The sequence below is a fragment of the Aquila chrysaetos genome, chromosome 8 (assembly GCF_900496995.4).
Source record: "Aquila chrysaetos chrysaetos chromosome 8, bAquChr1.4, whole genome shotgun sequence".
NCBI lineage: Eukaryota > Metazoa > Chordata > Aves > Accipitriformes > Accipitridae > Aquila > Aquila chrysaetos.
This window is the reverse complement of record NC_044011.1, coordinates 10,982,251-11,009,293: the sequence shown is the minus strand read 5'-3', so window position 1 is coordinate 11,009,293 and position 27,043 is coordinate 10,982,251. Positions and strand designations below refer to the sequence as shown.

The 27,043-nt window shown below is 37.1% G+C and overlaps 1 protein-coding gene across 2 annotated transcripts in view; it reads right to left on the bottom strand.

Moving 5' to 3' along the window:
* Nucleotides 1-3,406: 3,406 nt before the first annotated feature.
* The window catches only part of LOC115344512 (WT1 associated protein), a 29,874-nt gene continuing 6,237 nt past the window's right edge, over nucleotides 3,407-27,043 (bottom strand). The window contains exons 4-8 of one of the 2 annotated variants that reach the window (XM_030021940.2): nucleotides 20,922-20,980; nucleotides 19,027-19,154; nucleotides 11,523-11,701; nucleotides 6,542-6,696; nucleotides 3,407-4,630 (exon numbers count right to left, since the gene is read on the bottom strand). In XM_030021940.2, coding sequence (XP_029877800.1) covers nucleotides 4,047-4,630; nucleotides 6,542-6,696; nucleotides 11,523-11,701; nucleotides 19,027-19,154; nucleotides 20,922-20,980 — 1,105 coding nt within the window. In that variant the 3' untranslated portion in view covers nucleotides 3,407-4,046. Of the gene's footprint in view, nucleotides 4,631-6,541; nucleotides 6,697-10,444; nucleotides 11,312-11,522; nucleotides 11,702-19,026; nucleotides 19,155-20,921; nucleotides 20,981-27,043 lie in introns of those variants that run through there. The other variant, XM_041125044.1, reaches the window with a different exon arrangement.

Below are 27,043 nucleotides of genomic sequence, written 5' to 3'. Positions count from 1 at the left end.
CGAGGGCGGGCAGCTGCGGAGGGCGGGCGGGCCCAGCTTCGCCGATTTGCAGTTGACGTAACGCTGCAGTCACCCTATTTCTTCAAATTGAGAGAAATACCTTTTTTTTTTAAACTATCTATGTAGCACAGTATTATAAACAGAACCACTCTATAAAGCCGTTATCATCTTAAAACTCAGGCCCTCAGTACTGCAAACCGAGGTGAAGTGCCGCTGAGGAGGACCAGCCTAAGAGGAGTCTCTACCAAGCAGAAAAATGCCTGCCAGGAGCTTCTGCCTGTAGTGTAGCTGTTGGGCACCAGAGGACAGGGCGGCACCAGGCAGCTGTATTAAGCTCTGAAAACCCGCCCGGCAAAGACATGTTTCTGTCAGTTTACTGACAGGACCAGCAGCACTAACAATTACTTTTTCAGCTATTTTGTCTGACTTACTTGTTTTGGTTCATTCCTGTTCTTTTCCTCATTTTTGTGCACGTCTTGTTTCCCAACATCTGTTTTCCTACTGGTAGCAATTCAACAGCCTTTAGTGCTGATGAAAATCCTTTGTTTGGGTACCTTAACCCCATCAGCTAAAATAATTGGTATAGTTAGTGCAAATGAGTTCAAAGACCCATTAAAAATTGGTTCTCCAGAAAGGTCAGTGAGGACAACTCTCCCCTCAGAGTTAGGAGGCACTGCAGACAAGACAAGCAATAGGTAAAACTTGAATTGTATGGAAATCATCTCTGCTACCACAAAACCCTCAATCTTTTGGGTTTTGTCTTTTTCAATAAATACTGATATTCTAAGATCTTACAGAACTCACATTTACCAGAGTATAAAAACACAAGTTACAAAAAATCAGTAGGGGTTAGGTCTGAACAACCTTGTTGAAAATAAATCACCTTATCTTGGAAATTGCCAGGAAATCCACCTGGAGAGACCCACACAGGCAATCTCAGCCCACAGAGAGGCACAGTACAGTAGCATGTGTCCATCCCCCTGCTTCTTGACAGACACTAGAAAACGACATTAATTTAATCTCGCCTATCAGTCAGCAATACTCTCTGGAAAACTGAGCAGTGAACTGCTTTATCAATAGATATGATAAAAGATGAATTGTTCAAAATCAACAGAAGGTTTGGAAACAAGATTTCCCCCCTGAATGCTGAAAATATATACAGCAAGATTTAAGCAGTATCTAATTTTAAAAAGGAATGTTGTATTTATTGGTGATCAATAAAATGTCATCTTTTGTTAAAATGAACCAACTACATTTAGGATTATTAAGTGTCATAATAGGCACTGACAGCCAGTCAAGCACATGAGTATTACAGGTTTTAGCATTTCTATATGTATTATTATACTGCAATTCACTAATGCTTTGGACTAAGTGTTCCATGAAAGCAAGTCAATTATATGATACATTTTGTTATTATGTTCCATGAAAGCAAGTCAATTATATGATGCATTTTGTTATTAACTGCTGCAGTTGCTGGGTTGCTTTCATTTTGAAAAAAATCAAACAAATAAAACACCCCAGCCTGCTTATTTAGAAGATACCCTCTAAGCACAGAATGCCAACAGGAATGGCTTACCTTGCCTTACAATTATTTTCTTTCAACAAGTTCAGGTAACTTCTAGTCTGAGGGTATAATTTGTATTCATAATTTTTTTTAGCTCTTCAGCTAAGCTTTGATTTTTTACCATTTAAAAATTAAGTACCACACACTCTTGAGAAAATTAAAATCTTTGTATGAGGTTTTAAGACACAAATGTCCTATAGTAACTAACAGATTTAAGTAGCAAGTTGTCACCACCTGAAAGCTATGCATTTTTTTTTTTTTTTTAACCTCAGCACAATTAATGGCAGTTACTATAACTCCAAAGATATTCTATATCCTCCTAATTCCTTACACTAGGCAAAAAGATGTCTACCATTTTCTTGGCATGAGTTGCTTTCGTATTTCAGACTGAGATTTGAACCACAACCACAGATTTCCCCACAAGGCTTTTCACCATCTGTATTACCAAATAAAGCCATTGTTAGAATCTATTATCAGCATTTTAAGCTTCTTACAAATATTATATTCTACTATGTACAGGATCTAGGATGTACATATACACACACTATGGATAATCAAGCAATACAATACCAACCCCAAATATAAACCACCAGCAACGACAGATATAGATCACAATCAGGGATTTTTGTAAACTTTGGGTGCCAGATGCTGGTACTTTTTTTGTACAGATACTTGTCACTTCCCTTTCATGCATTCAACTAATAGCTGCTATTTTTCAGGCAATGAGGGCTAAAGTAATTTTCAAAAAACAACGAGGTATTGCCAATGGAATTTACACTTCCAGTGACAACTACTAAGTGGTTTTAATACATTTAAATGAACCCTATGAAACTAAAATAGCAGTGGTACATGGACTAGCATGTCTCTAACACAGATGACAGCAGCTAGTAGTATTTTAATTACATCCATTTGTCTTGGACAATACTACTGCAGATGCTAATTCTCATACAATATGCCACTTAAAAATGGTACCACAGAAACCCTTCTATAATCCAGGAATTTATTCTATGTAAATTTGAAACAAATTCAAGTACATCCTAGAACTTTGGAGAAATACTACTTTCAAACCACCTCACTGTTTCCACAGTGAATTGCAAAGCTCTAAGCTATTTACTACTGTTCTACTGACTACATATGAGATAATTTTGTCAGTCCTCTGGTAATTAGAAGATTCACAGGTAGAAAAATGTTGAAACTGGACTTAAGTCTACCCAAAAGTATACTGCTAAGTACTTTTATTTTCCCTTTGAACAGTGCTTAAAAGCCAGTGCTTTTTCATCTCCTTGCTTATGTGGTACCATCACTAAACTAGTAGATAGAAAATAACCACCAGAAATTCAGGTTCTGATTGCTACTGAACAATAAAAGTATGCTTAATTGAAGGTAATTTTTTCATTTTCTGCTCATGTTAAGAAGTCAGTTCCCTCAGGTAGGCATTTAAAAACAATAGGAGTTACACCTGGTTTAAGAGGCTGAATTACTACCCCCTTAAAGTTTTGTAGTTTAATTTGTATATTTACCTGTTGGATACTTCTAGCTTTTGGGGTTTGGGGTTTTTTTTTTTTTAATCTTTATAAAAGCCAGGTTCCAACTCTAAGGTTTACTTTTACTAACTTTCTTTTTTTCCCTCTTGTCTGCCAATAAGGACAAAACCTGTAGAATAAGCACTCTCAGGCTGGCCTGAAATTAGTATGATAGTACACACCTGTAAACTTTGGGTATTTGGCATAAGCTGTATCAGATAGGATTGACACAGGAACAAATTCAATAAAAAAAGCAAGTACTGTAAATACACTGTGCATACAAGTAAGCCATGTAAGCCAATGCAGAACAATGAGGAAATTACATTATTAAAAGTTTTTATTTAGGTTTGGTCAGTACAGGTAAGATAATATTGGAGTCACAGAGCAATATGCATAAACAGGATACAACAGTTCTTAAAAACTGAGTAACTATGCACACAATTCATAAACATTCGGTCACCTAAGGAGAAAATGCACAGATGTATGGTGGGAAAAACTGTAATTAACACTGAAACTACTACAGGACTCCTTCAGTAAGTCCATCTTTTAGTGATAAAACTACTGTACTGGGCAAACTTGGCAGTCATAAACCCACAGCTATTATGACAAATCTTGAAGGTGGTGTAAGTATAACAGTATGAGTAAGAATGCCCTTACACAGCACAGGTTCTAGATATACACAGATTTGTACAGACATCATTTATGTTATACTTTATGGAAATAATTTCCATTTCAACTTCACATTAACTCATATAAAAATAACTTGAGCTACACAAACGTCCTTTTAGCAACATTCAACGTAATTAACTGTTAAAATTTCCAAAGTGGCAGAGGTATTGAAGCAAAAAGAAACCCACAAAAAGGCAAAATTGTGACAAGTATGCACTAATTTAAACGGCTTCTGGACAGTATCCTCTCCCAATTTAAATGACACTGTATAAAAATGTTGCAGAAAAATGTTACAAAACTGAACCCTGCACATTTACACTGGAGTCCAAACCATTCTGGACATGACGAGAACCCACAGTTCTGTTACCTTTCATGCTCACTGTTTTCTCCTCTTGAGGATCATGATTGGAGTCTGTGTCATTTGAGTGGTGAGTGAGAGAGTTTTCACTGCCAGTGGGAGAGTCTACACTTTCATACCCAGTACTGAGCTGGTTTATGTAGCTACCACTTCCTCTACCAGTTCTATCTTCAGAGTGGTTGGACAGCTTATTACCATTCCCTGGAGAAGCCGGGAAGTCATCTTCTGTGCCGCTACCCTCCCTATAAAATCCAGGCCCAGACGTCCGCTGGTGGGAGGAGCTACCATTGCTTGGTCCGTTTGCCAGACGGCTGCAGTCTTTACCGACAGCCTCTCCCTGGTCTGTGGGCTCAGAAGATGGAGTCCTGCTGGTACCTGGGTTGGAGGCCTGGGACTGCTGCTGCTGGTACTGCGCCAACTGCTGGCGAGTCTCCTTCAACTGCTGCTGAAGAACTAGAATGGTACTCTGCATACCCTCTACCTCCTCATCAAGCTGGATGATGAAGTCATTCAATTCTATGTAAAGAAAACACATTTGTTGCAAATACTTAATAGCCCATATATAGCTTGCATCTCAGACAAAAAATTAAAATCCTGTAACTCAACATTTTATGCCGAAATTTTTCAACAGACTATTTTTCAGCCATCAGGTATGCACTGGTTTTGATACTCTGCCTCTGAAGGAGGAAATGCTTATCATCTACATACTTTCTATACTGTTACTCAGAATATATGAGAAGAAATTAACTTCTCGGCAAGAAAGGAAGGTATCTGGAAAAGAGCTCAATTCTGGCAATTAATATTTTGCAAGTAGATCCTTGTGTATCTACTTTTAATCAAGTATAAAACCTTAGCAGAAATACTGTAAACCATGAACCACATCACATCTGTATGTAACAGAACTAATAATTACAAAAGCCTATTCAGTGAAAAAAGATTTTAGTCACATTTCAAGCAAGCTTCAGCTCTTACTGTTTTTAATCCTCTAAATCCTGCATAATGTGACACTAGAAGACTTTCTTACCAACAAAACTGTTAACTAATTCCACAGGGGTTTTTAGTACTTATGTACCAAGGATTTTACAATTAGGACTGCATTTTGGAGCAAAACAAATTTGACCCAAAACAGTAAAAGAAACACTGATTCCCTTAGTCTTCAATTCAACTGCACCAGTGATACTGACAAGGCAAATAAAATGCAAACTACTTATTACTGTAAAAAAATCATAAAATTAAAGTGTTCTTGCTGCTATGGAAAAAAATCATCATGAAAACTGCTATTGCAGGATTATCGTCATTGTTCATATGGGAAGAAGCAATAGGGGCTAAAGAACACATCTCAGTTCTGGAGCTTACTTTACTATACCACATTCAAAAGCGGAAATATTTAAAGAATGTCCACGTTTGCTTCAATTATGAACTTGATAAATTTAGATGAAGTGCATTATCTAAATAGCAGTTAAGAAGCAAAAGGGTAACTATTCCAAAAACATGTCATTACAGAAAGAATCATTTACCTTAAGAATTCTAGGTATGATAAAGTATTTTATACTGCTACTTTCTCAAAAATATGATCCTATGGGCAGAGGGGAAATCTATCCTTAAAAATACTGGATACGTCAGACTTAGATAATGCCTAATCAAGTCTATGCTATCTTACAGACTTCAGTTATAAAACAAACACATATCCAGGTTTGTGTGATGTCTAAATAGTTCATGTTCCAAGACTTACTGTAATAAGATAACCTACTTTGTAACATTCTACTAAAAAAAACACCAATTCTATGCAGAACTCGTAGCTGAAGATTGGTTAAATTTGCATTTTCCCCTCCATTTAAATTATACAAGAGGTCAGAGTTTATAGGTAATTCCAACTTAGGTTTACAATGCTGTACAATTTGGACTGTGAACACAATAATGAGATAGTTCATCTGAGTTACCTAAGCACAACCCCCCCAAGTCTCTTTTTCTTATTCTTAGGCATTGTTAAGAAGTTGATTTTTTTAAAAAAATAATTTCAAAATCAGAGTGAACAAGAAGCATTCTGTTCTCAGTGCATGCTTAGCTTCATGCAATGTTAACAGCTTTCATCTTACCAATTCACCAGTAATGTGTGCAGCCTAAACATGCCCTATTAAATAGCAATACCTACAGTATGAAATCTGGGAATTTCAAATTCAAACACTGCATTACTGGAGCTGCAAATCCCACCAGTCCCCCAAAGTTAAGTGTTGTTTGGGGTTTATTTTTTTTCTTTTTTTTTTTTTTTTTTTTTTTTTTAATTAATTCTACCAGTGAAGCAATTGTCATTTTACTTGATACTGCCCTTTCATTCTGGCAAAGATTGTTTTACAGTATGTGCATCATCAGGAAATTAAACTAGCAGAAGTGCAAGGCAACTTCCATTTTCTTAAAAAAATCCCTTACCATCCTGACTGCTTTTAAGTTCCTCACTATATTTCTTCTGTAAAGCCAACTCTGCCTCAAGCTGTGCAATACGTCCTTGGGACAGCTGCCTTCCAAGCTCTTGATTCTCCTGGATAAGCATTCGACACTTCGCCATTAACTTTTTGCCTGTTTGGCTGCAAAGGAAAGAGCCATCTATCACAAAATGAATATAAAACCTTCAGTTATCTTCCTCAATCACAATTACAAACAAAAAGGAGATGCAATTTCTGCATGTTACAATTCAAGGAACATTATGCCTCAACATAATTGTCATAGCAGAAAGTCTCCCTATAGTTACCACATGCTGTTCCAATGCCAGTTGATCTTCTGTCGCTGTCCCATAAAGTGGAAGACAAGTTTTATTACTGCAAATACGAATAAGCATATTGTTCTTTTTGGATATCAACATCTGGATTATCAGTATGCACAATCTTGCATGTGCTAATTCTCAATGGAGTTAAATATTTGATTAAAGATGTGCCTTGTAATTCAAAAGATCAAGTACTGCATAAAAATTACACATGTAAACTGAATTGTAAACAAAAACCTTCTTCATTTCTTGTACTAGCAAAATTTAATAATTAAATTTGGGTGAAGAGAAGAAAGTTGCTTGGGGGGAAATATAAAATTCCATGTTAATTTTTCATAGTGACATCCATTTTTCTTTAAGAGGCTTAGACATTCTTTTGAATGCTGTCCAGGTACTCTTCTTTAAAAAGTTAGATGTCTGTTTTTTCAACTCAATTTATATATTTGACAGTAATGTACACAGTCTGTTTCATGATTTCTATAGTCAGCATCTTGCATGGTGAGGATGAAGTAAAACGTAGTTAAAAATTGGCAGGAAATTAAGGAATCTACTTCCTTTAGAATGACAGAATTTGGATCATGAGTAATGATCATTAGGATGTCCAGTTTCTGAAAGAAATGGGAAACAGGCAGGAAAAAAAAATTTTGAACTGACAGGATTTTCTTTACTAAATGGGTAACATCACACATCTTTAATCTTCACGATAAAAATGGCATTGTAAAGCATTATAGGAAGTAGTATGCAAATTAATATATAGGCAATACAGCTGACTCCATAAAAGAGAAAAATTAAAGTTCTTTAAGATTCTTGGTCTGCCAAAGTCAGGATAGCAACCACAAACAGTTCTCCTTTTAATAGGCTCAGCAACATACTGTAGCTGTCCTCTTTTCTACAGAAGAGTAAGCTCTGCCAAAAAAAAAAAAAAAAGAAAAAAAGAAAAAAAAAAAAGAACCACCCAAACTTGAACAGGTTTATTGTGAATTCAATGGCAGGACTTGCATTACTTTTCAAGACCAAGAAGGTCATTTAATTTTTTGTTTGTTTGCTTTTAAACAAGTGACAAAGATTGAAAGAAATTTTGAGTATTAAAGAGGTAGAACAGGAAATTTCAGCTACAATTCACAGCCACGGTTCTCTCCTGCAACCAAAATACCCAACCAAAAGAATTTAAAATAATAATTTCCTTATCAGCTACCTTTTAAGCATTCAAGCCTTAGACAACTTTTAAGTTCTGCCAACTCTGCCCCATTTAACATTTTCCGACTGACTCTCCCAAATCTTTCAGATGGGCTGCTCCAGAAGGAATCTGGCTGTGTAAAGTCCTGGAAGCCTGAAACTGCTAAAGGCAGCAACCTGTTTTCTTTCTTGATGTGATGTCCAATGCCAGGTCCTTGAAGTTTAAATTGTGCTGACCTAATACAGTCCAAGTCGCACACTTAAGATGCAAGTTTCCTTAGAGATGTTCATTCTGTGTAAAGCAGGACCACTTTGGAGATAACCAATGTGACATATCCCAAAAGTTATTAGGCAGACATGCAATGATTTTTAGCCATTTGCAAATTCCTGTTACTGTATTCATCATCACTACAAGTTGAAGAAGTTCACAGTGCTTAAGTCATTTAATGCTTTTCTCTTCACAAAACAATGTCAACTGTAGTATTAGCAAGTACCAGTTACCTTGGAATTGGGACCATTTTAGAATCCCATTAATTTCTTCATATTAACTCCTGCCAAAATGTAAAATATTTATTACCTGTATAGAAATTTGCATAGTTACCTATAATGCTATTTCTTCCCATCAAAATTTTTCCAGATGTTCTGAACTAGTACGGCACCAAGTAACCTCCCCTTGCAATTTACAAAAAAGACAACACATGCAAGAATATAAAATCCAGTAACTATTAAAATAACTCCTATGAGCTGTAAAACTAAGTTTGGCATTGTTTTCACAAATCCTCTTGAACATACATGCAACAAAACCTGTAAGAATATAAGTGGTTAAATTTCAGAAGACTAGCGTTTGTTGTACTAGACTTACTGTAAATGACATTTCTACTACTTTTTAATCCAAGTGTATACTCTATGATTAATGATGGTTGAAATGGCTTAGCATAGCCATTTCTTTAATTACATGCCCTTTTATTTCTCCCTCCAGACATCAACAATGACTATGCTGTACACCCTTATCTATGGTTAAGGCCCAGAACTAACATCACTTAGGGTTGCAGTTAATATGTTACCCTAAGAACACAAGTTAGGGATCCAAATAGGAGCATCATCTCTTTCAAAAACTAGGTCAGATGCCATGAAGTAAGAGTAGTTGCATACAAGGATGGACAATTAACGCAATTAAAGCAGGGGGTTGGGGTGCAAAGAGAATGAAAAATCCTATAAATACTTTAATATCAGTCTTCATTTCTTTACCCTTCCAGAAATAAAAATCAATAAGATCTTAACCCAGTTAATGAAGACAGCCTCAATTATTTACCAGGAAATAACTGTAATTTTCTGTATTCCAGCTACTGCATATATGAATTATGCACATTCACACCACTGACTTAAAATTATATGATGCATATTAGGGTATGTTGTAGCTACAGAAATAACAAAATTTTCTTTTGATACTTTTGCTTGAAAGTAAGTGGCAAGTTACTTGGTCTCTCCTCAGCTGTACACACACATTTAGAGCCTGAGGACTTAAGGAAACAACCAGCCTGTGTCTAAATGTATTAAATAATTTTCTGAACTCCAAGTTAAACAAGCAATCTGCACGGCATGCCTCTATCCGCACATTATAGTGAGCTTTACAAATGGCTTGGTAACACGTTAACAATTTTTTAATGCAAGTCTTACCTCTGTTTTGATGCTAGATCATTAAAATCTTAGATACTGCTATAACAAAATCATTCCAGATGTATCACTTTTAAAAAGGTAAAGTTTTTCTGTAGGCTTTTCTTTTGCTGTTAAGTCATTACTCATGCAAAAAAAATAAACCTGCATAAATACACTACTCTTCAATCCCGTATTAATCATCTGAAGCACAAACAGTTAAAATACTTCCGACTTAAGGTACTTCCAAGTTAAAAATACGTAATGCCATCTTAATAAAAGACATCAAAACAGTTAGAATACATCACCTTCTGTGACAGCTGGATGCCTTTTTTTTTTTTAATTTAAAACTGAATTTTCTAGGAGCAGACTGAGTCATAAAATGTTGCCCAACTGTTTTGAAAATCAAAACCTCAGATTACTAAATAGAACTCAATTTTCTAAGGAAAAAAACAAACACACAAATGCTATACCAAATCTGCATTTCACTTTACACACCTCAGACATGCACTCCCAACTGTCCCGGATTGCTACTCTTACAAGTAACTTGGGACAACAGAACAGAGGCATCAATAGAGTAGCAAAGGCTCCTTCACTGATTCCACCAAGGAAAATGCATGCATTTAAGTATTTTTGCTTTGTTGAAATACTGACTTTGTTTTCAGAGAACGAGACAATGCAGAAATAACAACCTGTTCAATTCTCGTTCATCCCAGGAGTTTCACAATACAACAGATAACCAGTAGTGTTCCTTGAACTATATATTACAACTATTTCAAGGCACATTTTATATAGAAGTGCAATACAAAAAAAAACAGGTGTACAAACGAATAAAAACACCCCACCAACACTGAAGACAGTTGCCATTGTGTGCCTTCTGTATTGAGCATTTGAGATCAGTTCTTAGAAGATCGAAAAATTCTCATTTCTGCATGAAAACATGCAGTGAAATACTTATCACAACCAGTTTTTCTTATACATGCTAGTTGTGATCAAATGTGTATTGCTTCCAACAATTTTAAACCTGCAATTAGATAGAACGTACATTTTCGTACAGTCCTAATTTTGAGGCGTCCACAGTATTACCAACCATCCAGAAAACAGTTCATTATTTAGCAACATTGACTTAAGGCTCCATCAAGTGCTAGAGAGCCCAAAGGCTAAACAGTCAAATGTGTACACTACCACTGTTGTGATATCAAATAGCACTCTCGTGGCTATTCAAAACTGGTTAGCAAGTAAACTCTTTAATGCAAAATTCACCTCATTGAGTTTTGACCCAGCAGTTCAGTGAACAAGCAGGAAGTCCACAGTCTTATTGGCAAAACTGACTTACAGTGTCTCTAAGTCACTAGGCTCAAGGTTAAGAGCGAAGCATATTCCACTTCTACATTTTACGGGAATTTTACATGTTCAATTCATGATTTATAATCTCTAGGTTCTCTCTCCTCCAAACTGTCTGTAGACACAGTGTGCCACAGACTTAAGACTTCTGTTTCTCCCTCTATTTTCTTCAAATAGAACAATTTTGCAAATGTCTACATGTTCTAGAAAAGATTTTTTTTTCGAAGATGGCCATTTCTTCAGAATAGTCCGACGCCGTCAGGCCTCTGAAGCAAAGGGGGAGAAAAAAGCTGAAACACAAGGTTCATCTGGTAAGTTTTACATTAAGCATTACAAGCTGGACAGTATAAGAATGTGGCTTTTGCCTCAAAACGTCTGAGTCTTGGTGTGGAAACGAGTACTTGGCTGTCCCACCATAGCATTCTCGTAGTGGGACTGTCAGGGAAGTCTTGACTGGGGAGTATTTGTTTTGTTTACCTATCAGGCGTAAATTTCCAGGCACTCAGTTCATTTTGGGCTTGTTCCAGTTTGTCTTTAGTCTGTTCCAGTTCACCTTTCATTTTTAGGAAAAACAAGTTGATGGCTGGGTCCACCATTGTTGATCGCAGTTGGGCAACACTAGGCTGCTGGACTTGCTTGAGGTACTGAATCTGATTCTGCATAAAATAAGAAAAAAGACTGTTAGACATACAACATTAATTTTGAAGTCATTTAGATACAAATAAAAATAGTTATTCCAAAGATAACATCAAGGAAGCTTGCCTTCTTTCAACACTGTAACCTGAAAAAGGCAGGATAAACATCACTTTTGGCCACCTGTATCCTATCACTGTGCATATTTACCCAATCCCCCACCCCACCACCTGCCAAGCTCAAACTTTCAAGGCCTTTTTTTTTTTTTTTTTTTTTTTTAAACCCACTCCCTCCACTTCAAATTGTTTTCTACATGTCAGTTTGCCAAAGCAATGATCGGACCATTAGAATCCTCCCTTTCTTTTATATCTTTTATACCTGCCTGGACTCTTTTGGGAAAAAAAAAAAAGTATATGCAAAGAGTTATCTACTTAAAACAGATAGCTAGTTTCCATGTAACTTCAGTGAAAGTTATTATGGAATATTACAGCTAATATTGACAAATAATATTTTTTAAGCAACTACTAAAAAGGTTTTTACTAACTTCTAAGGTTTTTTTTGCAAATGTGATAATCACGATGCAAGTTTGCATATTTATTTTTTAAACAAAATAATTTAGAAATATTAACATCAATTAAACAGATTTTGGTTGCATTATATCAAATAAGTTTGCAATATACAAATATAGCATTCATTAGTCAAAATTGTATGTATTTAAATAGGATTAACTTTTTTGAAAGTTTCTTATATTTTAATCCCATCACAACAGACAATCTTAAAAGGTACTAAGCAGTACGTGTTTAGAATCCAGCTAATCACTAAAATCACATCAGCCTACACAGAGTGTTCATTCTTAAATTAAATTTATTATACTCCCTGTATCACACACATTTCTTCGTCAGCAAGACGTGAACAAAATTACATGAGATTAAAAAAAGAAACATTAATTGAAAGTCAGGGGTTTTGCCTCCCACTGCATGCACAAACTTGCAACCAGACTTGATAGCAACAGAGTTTCACTGACAAACAGTACAAGGCATCACCAGCAAAATGGAAGGGAAGAGAGTCTCCCTCCATACTTTGCTTTACTTGGAATAAGCAGCACAGTCAAAAGCACTGTCAGTTTAACGCCTTTCCTGTATATACAGTTACTTTGTTACGGGGTTCTTTCTCTTCACCGTTGCTGTGTAAGTACAAACATTTTATTTACCTTAAAAATGTGCAGTAGTGACCTCAGTCACCTCTTGACTGAGGACAATGCATGTTTTAATTTATATATTGTTAAGTAGCAAAAATTCTTGGATTTTATTTCAAGTGAGGGATTTCAAAGTTATTTCAATAACTGAAATACCTCCATTGACTTCTCATTAATTTGATATTATTAAAATAAAAATATTTAGTTACTTACAAAAAAAACCTGAAGTAACCATCATACTTTATGTTTTAAGTAGACAAAATTTTATGTGTCCAGAAAGAAATATAACGGGAATAAAACACTGCATAAAAATATTTTCAAGAATTAAAGCACTCAAGAACCCACCTACAACCACAACTTAGAAACAGGAAGTCCAAATAAAGATTATCCTAACATTTCTTGGATGGCATTTTACCCCCATGGCTCCTTTGCCTCACTAAATGCACAATATGTTGTTCACCGAATAAAGATCTATTTAATTTATTGTTACTGATATACCTTTTCTATCCATTCAACTTTGACGCTTGCACTACTGTAAGTATTTCAACAACCTGTCAATTCTTTGTAAGGGCTAGCACTAGTAGAGGGTAAAACAGCTAGTTTAACAGATGTCTGCACACATACAGACACTCCAGCTGGCAACGTATTCCAGGAATATAATTATGTTACAGCAACATGGTTCCCAACCTATTTTTAGACAGGCATCATTGAAGAAACAAAAGACCATGTTCCTTGTCTTACCTAGGCCCAGCTCCCTCCTCCTACTGCCAGCCTAAGAACTGTAACAGATTGCTTGGATCAGTAGCACAAAGAATTGCTGCCACCTGCTCCTCACTCATGCCAGAAATGTACTAGAACACTAAAGAGGACCCAGCTGATTCTGTCCAATGTCAGTTTTTTAACAGTCTCATTTGGGTATCTCTAGCTCATGTTCCTAGGCCAAGCAGAAAGCACTTGCATAGGCTCCACATAACACCTCAACTGTCATTCCTAAAACAGTAATGTAGAAAGAATTTATTTAAGCTGAACAACCCTTGCTTATTCCCTCCCAAAACCTGAAGACCATTTATTCCTCCAGTTTTTCCAACTCAATTTTTCTCCATCCTTCAACAAGCGCTTTCTCTAGTTGTAACTCGAGTTCTCACCTGCCAGTCTTTTCATCCACCCATACCTAAGCAACCTCCCCCCAATATTACCCACTCCCAAAGCAAGCCCATACCTCTTAAGCCTTCTGCCTACTTCCTTATTCCATTCTTCTTCCTGCTTAGCCAGTCCAAGTCTCCCACTCTTGCTCCCTCCAACCAGTCTCTAGTAAGTCTCTCCTCCCATTGATATTCTGGGCAGTAAGGAGTGCAGAGCAGAAGAGTTTGCCCGCATTCAGGACCAACTTCAGGCTAGAGCTGAATATACAGCAATAGTCATGTCCAATGCTAGACCCGAGGACATGCCTGCTCTAACACTTGAAATGCCTTCTGGCTGTTCATATTCCCAAACATGAAAGCACACTCTAGCTGGTATTTTTCAAAAGCCTGTCAGATGGACAAATAGGGATGAATTTTCACAAACAGAATAAAAACCTTGGTATTGGCTTTCTCTCTGCTCTCACCTAAGGCAGGAGAACACCAAAAGCAGTCTATTTAGAGGACATCAGGCTATGCAGGGTTTTGTTTGGGGGGAATTTTTTTGTTGTTATTGTTAAGACAATAACATTTTCAACCCCCTGCTTCTCACATTCTTGGAAAAAGCTGAATCCTTTCAGCTGAAGCTGTCCAAAGACATCCACAAAGAACAGACCCTCTGACATGAAGAATTTAACAAAACAGAACGCAGGTGCTTAACAGAAAATGTAAGCAATCTAAGTACAACTATATATCCTTCTTGTAAGGAAAGAGCAGGAGGGAAGAAACTGCATAACAAAGAAGAGAAAAAACACAACAGAGCTGTAACCTAAACCACAAGTAGGCTATTCAGAGTAATGGCTATCTAGGTACTGTATTCCAGCTGCACCCACAGGAAGCTTCCACTCATTGTTATCTGTTCCATGGAAAACCTATTTGAGAAGCAAATACTTCCAAATGCCTGTCCACTTACTGACCTACAGTAGCTGTGCAGCAGCTTGGGAGGGGGTTAAGACCTTTCCCTAAGTAGCAATAACTTCACCACCACCTCTGCCAGAAACAAAACTTTACGTAGAAACAGTAGCCAATACCTTACCCACACTTTGCTAAAAACAGCAACCTCTTTTAGGGGGGTTGTTCCTGCTAGGGGGAAGGTAACTCAAGGCTGCTGCTGACAATAGGGCACACGAGCTATTAAACACCTAAACTTCAATCAAGCCCTTTAGTTACCCACCCTAAACTACGCAGAGTAAGTTTGCAACACCGGTCAGACTCTCAGTAAGCTCCTAGCTCAAAAGAAACTCACATATTCTGCTGCTAGACTCTGCAAAGAGCATGAGAGAGAATGGAGCTATGCACTCAACTACCATCTTTGTTTCTTCAAAGAGAGTACTGAAATGGAATCAGGACAATGATTCTGCTACTGCTACTCCAACATGCACACCCACACTTTCAAAATGATGACAGGTGACTTTTATAAGCTGAAGTAGGTTTTGCTGCGTTTTATCTTTTTAAAAGAAGGGTACAAATTAAAACAGCAACCAAGACAAAGTCTATCACATCTTATTTTAAAACAGAGCTAGTATATTTTAACTAGCAAGGTGTTTTACATATTAGTAATCAGAGCATTCACTTATGTCTTTGTCAACTACTACCATTTTAATATGGTATGGTATTTTTAAGTTTTTATCAAATTACATTTGAATGTGACCTGAATGTGATAACTTTGTAAGTATAGAACATCCCGAAAATACATTAAGAGTAATATGAACAGTAAGCATTGGTAATATGGTAAATATTCATCTGTAGTTTTCAAAAAACTTGATGCCATAGATGCTCAGTCTTTCTAATTAAGATGTGACAGGAAACATTGAAGGCTTACATATAAATAACTGTCACTGGTATATTTTACATGTAAATATGTATTACAAAAAATGGTTAACTACGCTAAAAATAAATGTTATTTTATGGACTAAAAATTAGACATGTCAAATAACTTACCATATGGTGAACAGTTTTTGTTCATTTATGAAATGATTTAGCAACCCATAGCTTAGCTTTGCATCCCATCCAATGTGATTTATTTTGCTACTGTTACTTTACTGGAAAAAACACTATCTAATACAAAGCCGAGTAGTCCTCCAAAGCTTCTTGAAACTACACGCATTTAAACTTGAAAACACTTTAAGGTGCCGATGTCTCCATTATAGCTTTTACCCCGCTTCTTCAAGGGTGCACCTTCCTAACTCTATGCACTATGGAGGAGATTACATCCTTGATGTTATTCATGTGTCAATACCTAGAAAAATATAAGCCACTTGGGTGGGCGTGTTTGGGTTTTGTGTCTTTTTGGTGGGTTGTTCCCCTGGGTTTTTTTGTTTTGTTTAAGTACACTGAAATTAATAAAAGCTCTTCAGAAGTTCTAAACAGATGTTCTGGAATGCCTATACATCACAGCTATAAACATCTGTAAAGAAGTGCTGCCAAAAATCCTATGTCTTCACAATCTTGTCAAAATTCATAGCCTTAAATACTTGAAATTTTTGTCTAACTCATTCTTTTAGAAATAGGGAGGAAGAAAGGTGAAAATAGTACAAACAAATTCGGTTTTGGTGGAAAAACTTACATTTCTTTTAATTTTTTTAGTATTTATTGTTTCAGCTATGTGCTCAGAAGTTCAAAAGAAAAAAAAACTCTTATTACTGCTGTTCCTCATAGCAGAATTTATCAGTAAAACTAACAAGAGAAGCAGGATCAATATAGTAGTCTCACTACTAGGGAAGTGTTGTGGTATAGCACCAGAACAGATCTTCGTTAGCATCCTGGGCTGCATTAGGAGGACTGCTGCCAACAGGTCAAAGGAGGTGATCCTTCCTCTCCACTTGGCACTGGTGAGACATCTGGAGTAATGGGTCAGTTCTGGGCTCCCCAGTACAAGAGAGACATGGACATATTAGGGTGAGGCCAACAAAGGGCCATGAAGATGATTAAGGGGTTGGAGCATCTGACATACAAGCAGAGGCTCAGAACACTAGGGCTGTTCAGCCTGGAGAAGGCTCAGGGGGATCTTGTCAATGTGCATAAATACCTGATGGAGGGAGTTAAGGTGGCAGAGTGTCCTAGTTTCAGCTGGAATAGAGTTAATTGTCTTCCTAGTAGCTGGTACGGTGCTATGTTTTGAGTTCAGTATGAGAAGAATGTCGATAACACTGATGTTTTCAGTTGCTGCTAGTAGTGTTTAGACTAATGTCAAGGATTTTTCAGCTTCTCATGCCCAGCCAGCCAGAAAGCTGGAGGGGCACAAGAAGTTGGCACAGGACACAGCCAGGGCACCTGACCCAAACTGGCCAACAGGGTATTCCATACCATGTGACATCCCATCTAGTATAGGAACTGGGAAGTGGGGGGCAGGGAATCGCCGCTGGGGGACTAGCTGGGTGCCGGTCGGCGGGTGGTGAGCAATTGCACTGCGCATCATTTGTACATTCCAATCCTTTCATTATTGCTGTTGTCATTTTATTAGTGTCATCATTATCATTATTCGTTTCTTCTTTTCTGTTCTATTAAACTGTTCTTATCTCAACCCGTGGGTTTTGCTTCTTTTTCCCGATTTTCTCCCCCATCCCACTGGGTGGGGGGGAGTGAGTGAGCGGCTGCGTGGTGCTTAGCTGCTGGCTGGGGTTAAACCACGACACAAAGCCAGGCTCTTCTCAGTGGTGCCCACTGAAAGCACAGAAGGCAATGGGCACAAACTGAAACACAGGAAATTCCACTTAAACATAAGAAAATGCTTTTTGCTGTGACCGTGGTTGAACGCTGGCACAGGTCACCCAGAGAGGTTTTGGAGTCTCCATTCTAAGAGATGCTCAAAACCCGACTGCGCGCAGTCCTTAGTAACCTGGTCCAACTGACCCTGCTCTGAGCAGGCAAGGTTGGACTACACAAACTACAACCCTTCCAGCCTCAGTGATTCTGCGATTCATTTTTTGCCACTGCAAAGTAAGCTTTACCCCCTCTTTTTTTCTCTTTATACCAGTGCTTACTATGAACTAAAGTCATCTTATGTCTTAAGAGCAGTGAAAATAATGTGTACAGAGTTAAGTGTCACACTACTATACCTTGACAGCTCTGAACACCTACAGGAAAAAAGAAAGGAAGGCTAAAAGAAAGTAACAGAGGAAAGCTACAATACTAGTTATTAGTTTTGCACAGAGCTTGTATTTTTCATGAGAGAAGCTCTCAGGAGTATGTTACAGAAACTAGTAATAAGCAGCTTTCTACAATCTTCTCTCAGGAGCTGCCAAATTAAAGCAGCAGGTGAAAATTATGTTAAGGTAATCCGAAAAAGATCAATAGTCCAAAAGTGGTAGAAGATAGCTTCAAGAAACCAAAACTAAACACAGAAGAAAACAGCGTCACAGAAAACCCACAGAAATAAAGGAGAGAGAAACGTAAACAGTAACAAAAAAAGGTATTTAGTATAAAGAACATTAGAAACCCCCAAAAGCAGACCTGCCAAATTTTGAAAGAACTTCCTCTGAAAAAGTCAGTAGCTCTTTCCCCTACCTAGCCAAACAGATGCGGAAGCTTACAAATACCTTGTTATCCAAATCCAACTTAAATATCAGTCTAAAGCCTCCTAAATGAAACCCTGTAAACTCAATCCTATCCTTACACTTCAATTTGTTCCTGCATCCGATGATAGTCAGAAGTAACATTTTTGATAAATACACACAGTTGATAAATGTTAGATGAAAGTAAGCATGGCTTATGTAAGAACTACCTTGGTTCTGAAGCAAAAGTCCTTCCAAGCACAACTGCTGCTGAAAATCAACTGAAGTAACTAATACTAAAAAAAGCGAACTTTAAGAAGTGATGTTTACTAATTCAGTGAAAGTTTAAGTGCCCTGCCGTTTCTTTAAGCACAGAAAACGTGTTGCTATAGATAATACAAAAAACCTAGCACAAGGGTACTGGCTCAAAAGCTGATACTCTTGTAATAGTCTGAAAACACCTATCCCCTCCAAACACTTACAGTACACTCTTGCATCTCCTGTTCCTTAGTTGCCAGCCTCATCACCAGAATATTTTCTCTTCGGGCAGACTCTTGCTGTTGCTGTTTCAACTTCTCTTCAGATTCTCTCAATCCCGTCACATCATTAGCTAATATAAGTAATAACACACAAAAAGCATACATTTTATAGCATCCTCTCATGAACAGTTTTTAAAGATAGCTAAAATAATCTAAAAAACAAATTCATAAACAGCAAGAGAGTCATAAATAAGCATGACTATAATAAGCATAAATAAGAAAAAAATCAAAATATCATTATTAGAAAAGCTTGACAACAGTTGGTTTTAAATATCTCTTTCTGATCCTTCCTTAAGACTTACTAAACTTTTGAAAATGTTTTCATGTTTATATAGGCAATAACTTTTAAATTGCTTGTTTAACCAACTATTACTACAACTTGCAGTCTGAAACTCAGGAAGTTGGAACTATCCCGTTATCTATAAGAAATGTTGAGGCCAGAGTAGGGGATGGGGAAATCTACACTCTGGCAAAAAATTATCTGCAGTCTGTAAAACAGTGCTATTTGTGGTCAATCCTCAAACTGATCTCAACACTCCATGAGTAAACAGTAAGACACTGGAGAACTTCAGAAATGGCAGTTCAGTCACAACTAGAATTCTTCTGACCCATGAACATTTATGAAAGTTTATATACAAAATATGAGAAAAGGCAGCACAGCACATTTCCAAATTATTCAAACGGGAACACATGCAAGCAGCCTGATACAAACAGTATACATTCACTCTGCTACTTGCCATGTATAAAACAATGGAAAGTTGGAATAATTAAGATTTTTATTTTTTCTAATTACTTGAGAACGATTGGCTATAAATGTGAATTCAGAACATCACAAATTGCTTCAGGACAATTATTTCAAAGTAATTCTTTGCAGATAATTCAATAATACTGATTACTACAGCCTGTATTAGGGTTTCAAAAATTGAGAAACTGAAAATGTTAAAACAACTTATTTATCAATGTTAGGACAGTTTGAGACTAGAATAAAATCAACTGCTTCCATCTGCTATATTTTAGTCTCTCCAAAACTCAAACGTTATGGGGTGGCAGTAGAAGAGGGATGTAACAACAGAGAAAAGAGAGGACATCTGTTTGGGTTGACAGAAAAATATCCTTCAAACTCAGTGGTACTAAGTCTTTAAGTATTTAAACTGGAAATGTGAGTGGAAAATAGGAAAGAGCCTATCTCTACCTGCCAACACAATTTTTAAAAGTGACTTAGGATAGGTGATTCCGTCACTTCCAGAACGTGTTCAGCTTTTCCCATTTGAGAGTAGGATGTTTTTCCCATATTCTCTTTTGAAACACTGAACAGACCAAGTTTTAAAGACCACACAAGACCGACAATCAAATAGTTAATTCGCCTAATCAGATCAAACATTACTTGGGGATACATTTTAGACCTTCACCTCTACAAATCCTATATGATTTAGAATCCTGTGAGACTACTGAAGGCACAAACATTCATGGAGTATTTTGGTAGAGGATAACATTTCCTTTCTAATGGAAAAGTCCTGAAAATACACCTATTTGTGGGGTTATGTTTTGAGACTTCCCCCCTCCCTCCAGCAGTCTGGGTACAGATGGTCCTACAGATGCAAAAATAGACTTTTTAGATACTGTGTAAGATCTGCAAAGGAAAATAAGTGGCTGAGAAAGTTGGGAAAGGCTGAAAACTTACACTAGAAAAAACAGGGACTTTTTTTCCTGACAAATAACTTACATAGAGATTATTATCTCATTTCCAAGAGTTTTAGAAAGCACAGACATTACTCAAACATTCTGCTTTATACAAACATTCAGGTAACTCATACCATTTTGAAACTTAGCTAACTTACAATTAAGGTCTGTGTACTTGCCCTCCAGAGCTTGCACATATGCTTCATACTGTTTCCACCTATTGCAGAGACAAAGAGAAAAAAGAATTTTCTGAAGCTCAGTTTATTAAATCAAGGCATCTCATTCCTAAACTTTCAGAGTATACTTTCATACCATAATCAGAAAATGTCAAGAGGAAATCACACAGTTGCATAAAAGGCAATTCCAGTTTTAAAATAAGGGGCTTTAAATCATGGAAAAAGTTAAATCCACTTTGCATATCAAAAGGATAAAAAGGTAGCTGTGCATTACTCTTAAAATTGGTATCTTAAAACTTATTGTAATATTTTGGACAAACATTGGGATCAAACACTTAGTTATCTGTGTAAAGTACCTAAGGTTCATCTCATTCTCAAAGCAGAATAATTCAAACAGAATTCTGTAACAGAAACCATAATACACAGACAACATTAAGTCTGTTACCAAGCAGACGTATATTATAATACACTAGAATCAGCAGTCTAGATTAAGTAGTTATACCAGCTCATTCAAATCAAGACCATACTCTGATTATATTCATCAACCAGAAGCCAAACAGTTTAATAACTCTTTGAATGCATGTTATTTCAGCAATTCATACACAGTCAGAAAACCTCACACTTAAAAACAGTATTGCATTTGATACAAACTATCAAATCAGTAGCAAATAAAGTCTGCAGTCAAGCTTAGCATGACATGCCTTACCAACAAAGTTCACAGGATGGTGTTTTGGGTTTTTTGTTTGTTTGTTTTCAAATAAATACTTTGCTCCAAACTATGTGCCTTCCTCATGGTGGTACAATTCCACATCATGAAATAAATTCATCTAATAGCTTACCACTATAGAAGAGGAAGGTTTCTGCTCCCTCCTCCCAACTACCCCTTCTCCCTGACATCTATTTTATGCCAGACTCATCGTAACTGCTCTATTGTAACTCCCTAACCTACCAACATCACTATCTCAATCAAAACAATAAAATCTAACTCTAGACCATTTTTGACCATTTAGTGAATTCAAACAGCTTGTTAAAGGGTCTAAAAAGCATCAGGTCTGCAACAGCAAATGAGATCACATCATTGGGAAAAGCAAAAGTAAGCACAAGATCTCTTCCTTCTAGCAGCAACAAAATTTTACATCTTTTCAGCTGAACATGAAATGAGCATGAATGAACTCTCAAGCTCTGTAGAAGCAAGACCACTTAACCCTTATCTCTCTGCTCCAAAAAGAGCATCATTAGAAACACAAGTGTCACTGACCACTATGTCAGTGAAGTTCTATGTTAGTTCAGGAGATTTCAATCCCTCAAAAGTAAAACTGAAACAGTCTACTAAATAGCAAAACAGAAAGAACCTAATTTTTACATGAAAGAATTACATAAAATTAGAGTTGGTCTTCAAATACAGCTGCAGGATTACTTGACTTCTAAGCTACATCTTACAGACTGAAAACAGTAATTCTGTCAAGATCATAATACCACCCCACCCCCCTTCACCCCCCGGTAATAGAAGCTATACAAAGAGCAAGTGAAATGAAGACCTGAAACATTAGTTGACATGACAGACCACCACTGGAGGAAAAAGAAAAAAAAAAAAAAAAACCAAAAACACACAAACACCACCCTCCCCCCCCCCACCACACAGCCCATGGTCACCAAGAACATCAGAGATAATACCTCTAAGTCACCTCTCAACAACAACTAGTATTTAAGCAAAAACTGAATTCCTGGAAAAGAAAACCCAGCATGCACTAGGCCGTATGATGGATTTCTCAAGTCATGTGCCTGCCATCTCTTCTAGAAACATGACTCTTCAGACATAATGTTTTGTCAAAAGCCTGGTGAAGACCCTTGCAGTTCATCTTCAAGCAAGTTGTACTGGATCTAGCTGGCTGAGATGGAGTTAATTTTCCTCACAGCAGCCCTCATACTGCTGTGCTTTGCATCAGTGGCTAGAAAGGTGTTGATAACACAGCAGTGTTTTGGCCACTGCTGAGCAGTGCTCACACAGCATCAAGGCTGTCTCTCCCCAACATGACCCCCACAGCAGTAGGCTGCGGGTGGGTAAGATCTTGGGAGGGGACATCACCAGGACAGCAGAGCCAAACTGACCAAAGGGATATTCCATACCACATGATGTCTTCTCAGCAATAAAAGCTAAGAGAAAGGAGGAGGGAGGCAGGGCATTCATTATTACAATGTTTGTCTTCCAGAGCAACTGTTACACACACTGAAACCCTACTTCCTGGGAAATGGCTGGACATTGCCTGCTGATGTGAAGCAAAGAGAATAAATCTTTTGTTTTCCTTTGCTTCCATGCACAGCTTTTGTTTTATTAAGCTGCCTCTATCTTGACCCACAAGTTTTTTTCCATTTTATTTTCTCCCCCCAGTCCTGCTGAGGAGGGGAGTGACAGAGCAGCTTGGTGGGCACCTGGCATCCAGCCAAGGTCAACTCACCACACAAGTTTACGAAATTGTATGGAATAAACTTGTGACCACCACACTGACATAGTCAGAGAACTATTCAACAATCAAGCCATCAGTTTTAAAACTTGAACATTTTCTACCACAGTAGCTTTACTTTCACACACACGCACTGCGTCTCAATTTTGCTACAGCTACAGAAGATCTGGAGCAATTTTCTCTTCTAGCAATTGACCTGGTTTTCACCTCACTTCAGGCAAACCAGAAAGCTAGCAACTGGAGACAATTGCTTATTTCATGCAATAGATTTAAAAAAAAAAAAAAAAAATTAAAACAGACAATCAAATAGACTTAAAGCATCAAAACAAAAAGTAAAATAGTGAAAATTTAAAAACATTCACATTAATGAAGTAAACCATTCTTATAAATAACTTTGGCTCAAAAATAAACAAATACATTAGTAGGCCCTTACTGAAAAGGGACTGATTCCTTTTCAACTGAACTTGCAGTTGTGATTCTTCATCTGATGTGTATATATTTTCGTAGTGATCTCAGTAATCCTGAGGACTAACATGTCAAAATATTTACCAAATATATCAACAAAACAGTTTCTCAAAAACTTTCATGAAACCAAGTTAAAGGAAGAAAAACAAAGATCATCTTTTTTTTAATATATATATACACACACACTTTGACTAGTTTTAGGTATATTAAAAACAGTCTTGTGATGGCCCTGATAATTTCATTTTCACTTAAGTGTCTATTTCCTGACTTAAGACTTTAAACACCTTTTGAAATTTTTAAATTCTTAAGTCTCCTCTTGTAGTAACTTTTCTTGCTCAGTACCTTTAATAATCTATTCTCCTAGACACTGTCTTTTCCAGCTTATTTTGCTATAATCATTTTCCCTTGTTTACAGTAGTAGCACAGATCATTAACAAAGGGAATTAAAGTGGAATTCTGATCTTTGAAAATCTGAAGCTACAAAGTTGTAGCTTCTGAAGTTACACAAAACAAAATAAAAAGGAAGGAACTATGCCAGAACAAAGCTTTTTAAAAAAAACGAAGATGCTGAAGATCATTGACAATATTTTTGGTGCTCCAACTCTGAACACTGTTAACTTTTATCTGTTTACTCCTCCTTCTCTGTTTATTATGTCTACATTGGTAGAAAGGACCAGATGATACTACAAACAGGACAGGTGTAAAACTCGGTATTTCTAGGTCTCAAATGACTACATGAATGGTGTTTGAGTCTGTTAACACCATTCTCTAAATGAACTATTCTCACAAAAAATCTGTTTTTACCTGAACAATAAAAGGGCAGTATTTCCAGATGCACGACTTTGGTCTTACATTGTACAATTGAATCTCCATGCACAACAGTTTTGCTTCTATGCTTTTTTCAGTAATATGGACTCCTAGCTGCTGACATGCAAGGCTGAGGTGAGCCTGCATTCCCATTACATGAATCTCACATGCTAAGTTTTCACACAGAGCCTGAAAGAGGTGACAAGGACAGCAAGTTTGTGGAATGTTGAAATGATGCCTTTGCTCAGTGGTGGCATCTCAGCCATGTCATGTTGAAACTAGACAGCAGAAGCTGAGACTAGTCTAGCAGTGGATGTAGTAACACCTAGAAATCCCAGCTACCAAGCACAACTCCAGGACAGTCCAAGAGTTCAGAGCTACAAATTAACAAAAAACCCAACCAACCAAAAAAAAACACCCCACCACACAAAAAAAGGGCATAAAAGCAAGTATGATCTGAAGCCTCCATGAGGCCCTACTGCTATCAGGAAACAGAAGAAGTCAACTCACTGGTGTCACCATATGCCACAGGGTAGGGCTTTATTTCAGATCCAGTTAGAAACTTTAATGAAAACTGTATCCAGCAATACTGTAATCCTCTGCATAAAAACATGCAGCTTCCCCATAAGACACCAGAACACATTAAAAGACCTCTGATAAATTATGAAAGTTTCCATATAAATAGCATTCCTAAAAATTACATACTTCACACGTTTTCCAGCTAACTCACTTTACAGGCTCTTCAAGGAAAAGATTTTTGCCCCTAAATACCTTCTAAAGTTCAGTAAAAGAAATGCGTTCAAAAAAAATCAGTACCGATACAAACAAATATCTTTCTTTCTTCCCCCCTGCCCTTATGTCAGAATTAAAATGTCAAGATGGCTACTAGCACATCTTCAACTACAGGAGGAAAGCTTTCCCCTCTGGGAAACTGTTTTGCCTTACTTGAAGATGATATATCCCTTCTACCAGGTCTCATCTACACATAATACCTGCATTAGTTTAAACTTTTTTTAATAGACATAGATAAAATCAACACTTACAGTGACATAAAAATCCAGTTTTGGGTTAAACTATTTAAGAATTTCCACATAATTGCAAAAGCTTCTTTAAACCAACCAGTGATTTATAGGAACTCACTGGCCAGACCTTAAGCCTGAAGCCTTTCTTCCCAAGATCCAAGAAAGAGATGGCTGTCCTCTTCACACATGTAATCTAAGAGATGCACTGGTTTAAGCAAATGTGAGAGTTGCCTTAACCTACTTGTCCCATATTGCCCTTTCTGGTACATCTGCAGGCAACTCAGGCAGCTCATCAGTGAACTCAAGTGGGAAAAAAGACAAAGGCTAAAAGCCAGCTTTTTTTCCTGCAGTCAGTTTGGTTTCCACTCAATACTGGCTTCTTGATTTGTTTAGTAGTTCGTGTCAGTAATCTGATGGCTAAACATTGACAATCTGAAGAGCTTCACTAAAGTGCTACTTGCAAAGGCACTGAAGAACAGAAACAGAGCTGTACACAGAACTAGGAAGACAGTCCTGAATTCAATTTACATTCAAGGGGTCACTTACAGTCTCACAAGAACTGGAAGGTAATTGAGCAGCATTATGTAGGTTAGTTAATTCCCTCCATTCTCTAAAAATATTAAGCAGACTTTAAGACTCCAAGGTTTCAAAATACTTCTATAAATCCCCCTATTTTTCTTGGAGCACCCCTTTTTTATGCTGAGCTTTGGGGTTCACTTTTTCCAGGAATAAATGATAAGCACTTATGGGGTAGGGCACACCCAGCATTGCACCTAAGCCGTTCCAAAAGTGACTGGTTATATGTCCATGTTGATTGAAGTTCAGTAAAAGCACTGTATTTGCTCAGAACTGCTCATGTAAATCAGGGTGCTTCTGTGTTTTACAGACTAACCACTAGGCTAAACGATCAGGGCAATACTGATCAGATTTTTAGCTATGATCCACAGAGTGCTTTGTTATTGTGTTCATGGCTCTTCTTTCTCCACAGAAGCTCCTACACCTACACAGAAGCTAAGTAGCTACTGCATTAAAAAGGGGAGGGCAAAGATGAAGGACATGAGTCCACAGCAACAAGTAATGAGACAAGCAGAAATTCCCAAAAGGCCAGACTGAAAGGCATCTTGTTGATCCTGCTCACATTTAGTCAACAGAAGTTAAAATGAGTAAATCTAAATTATGTACTTCGTGAAGAAGAACAGTGAAATTGGGATTCATGGCACAGGAACTGATAAAAAATAATTAATACTTTCTATGTATGTATTTTATCAGGGCAATTGTACAGCAATGATGACATATTACCTAAAACCAAAAGCAGATGACACGTGCCTGTATCTTAAAAAGCATTTGC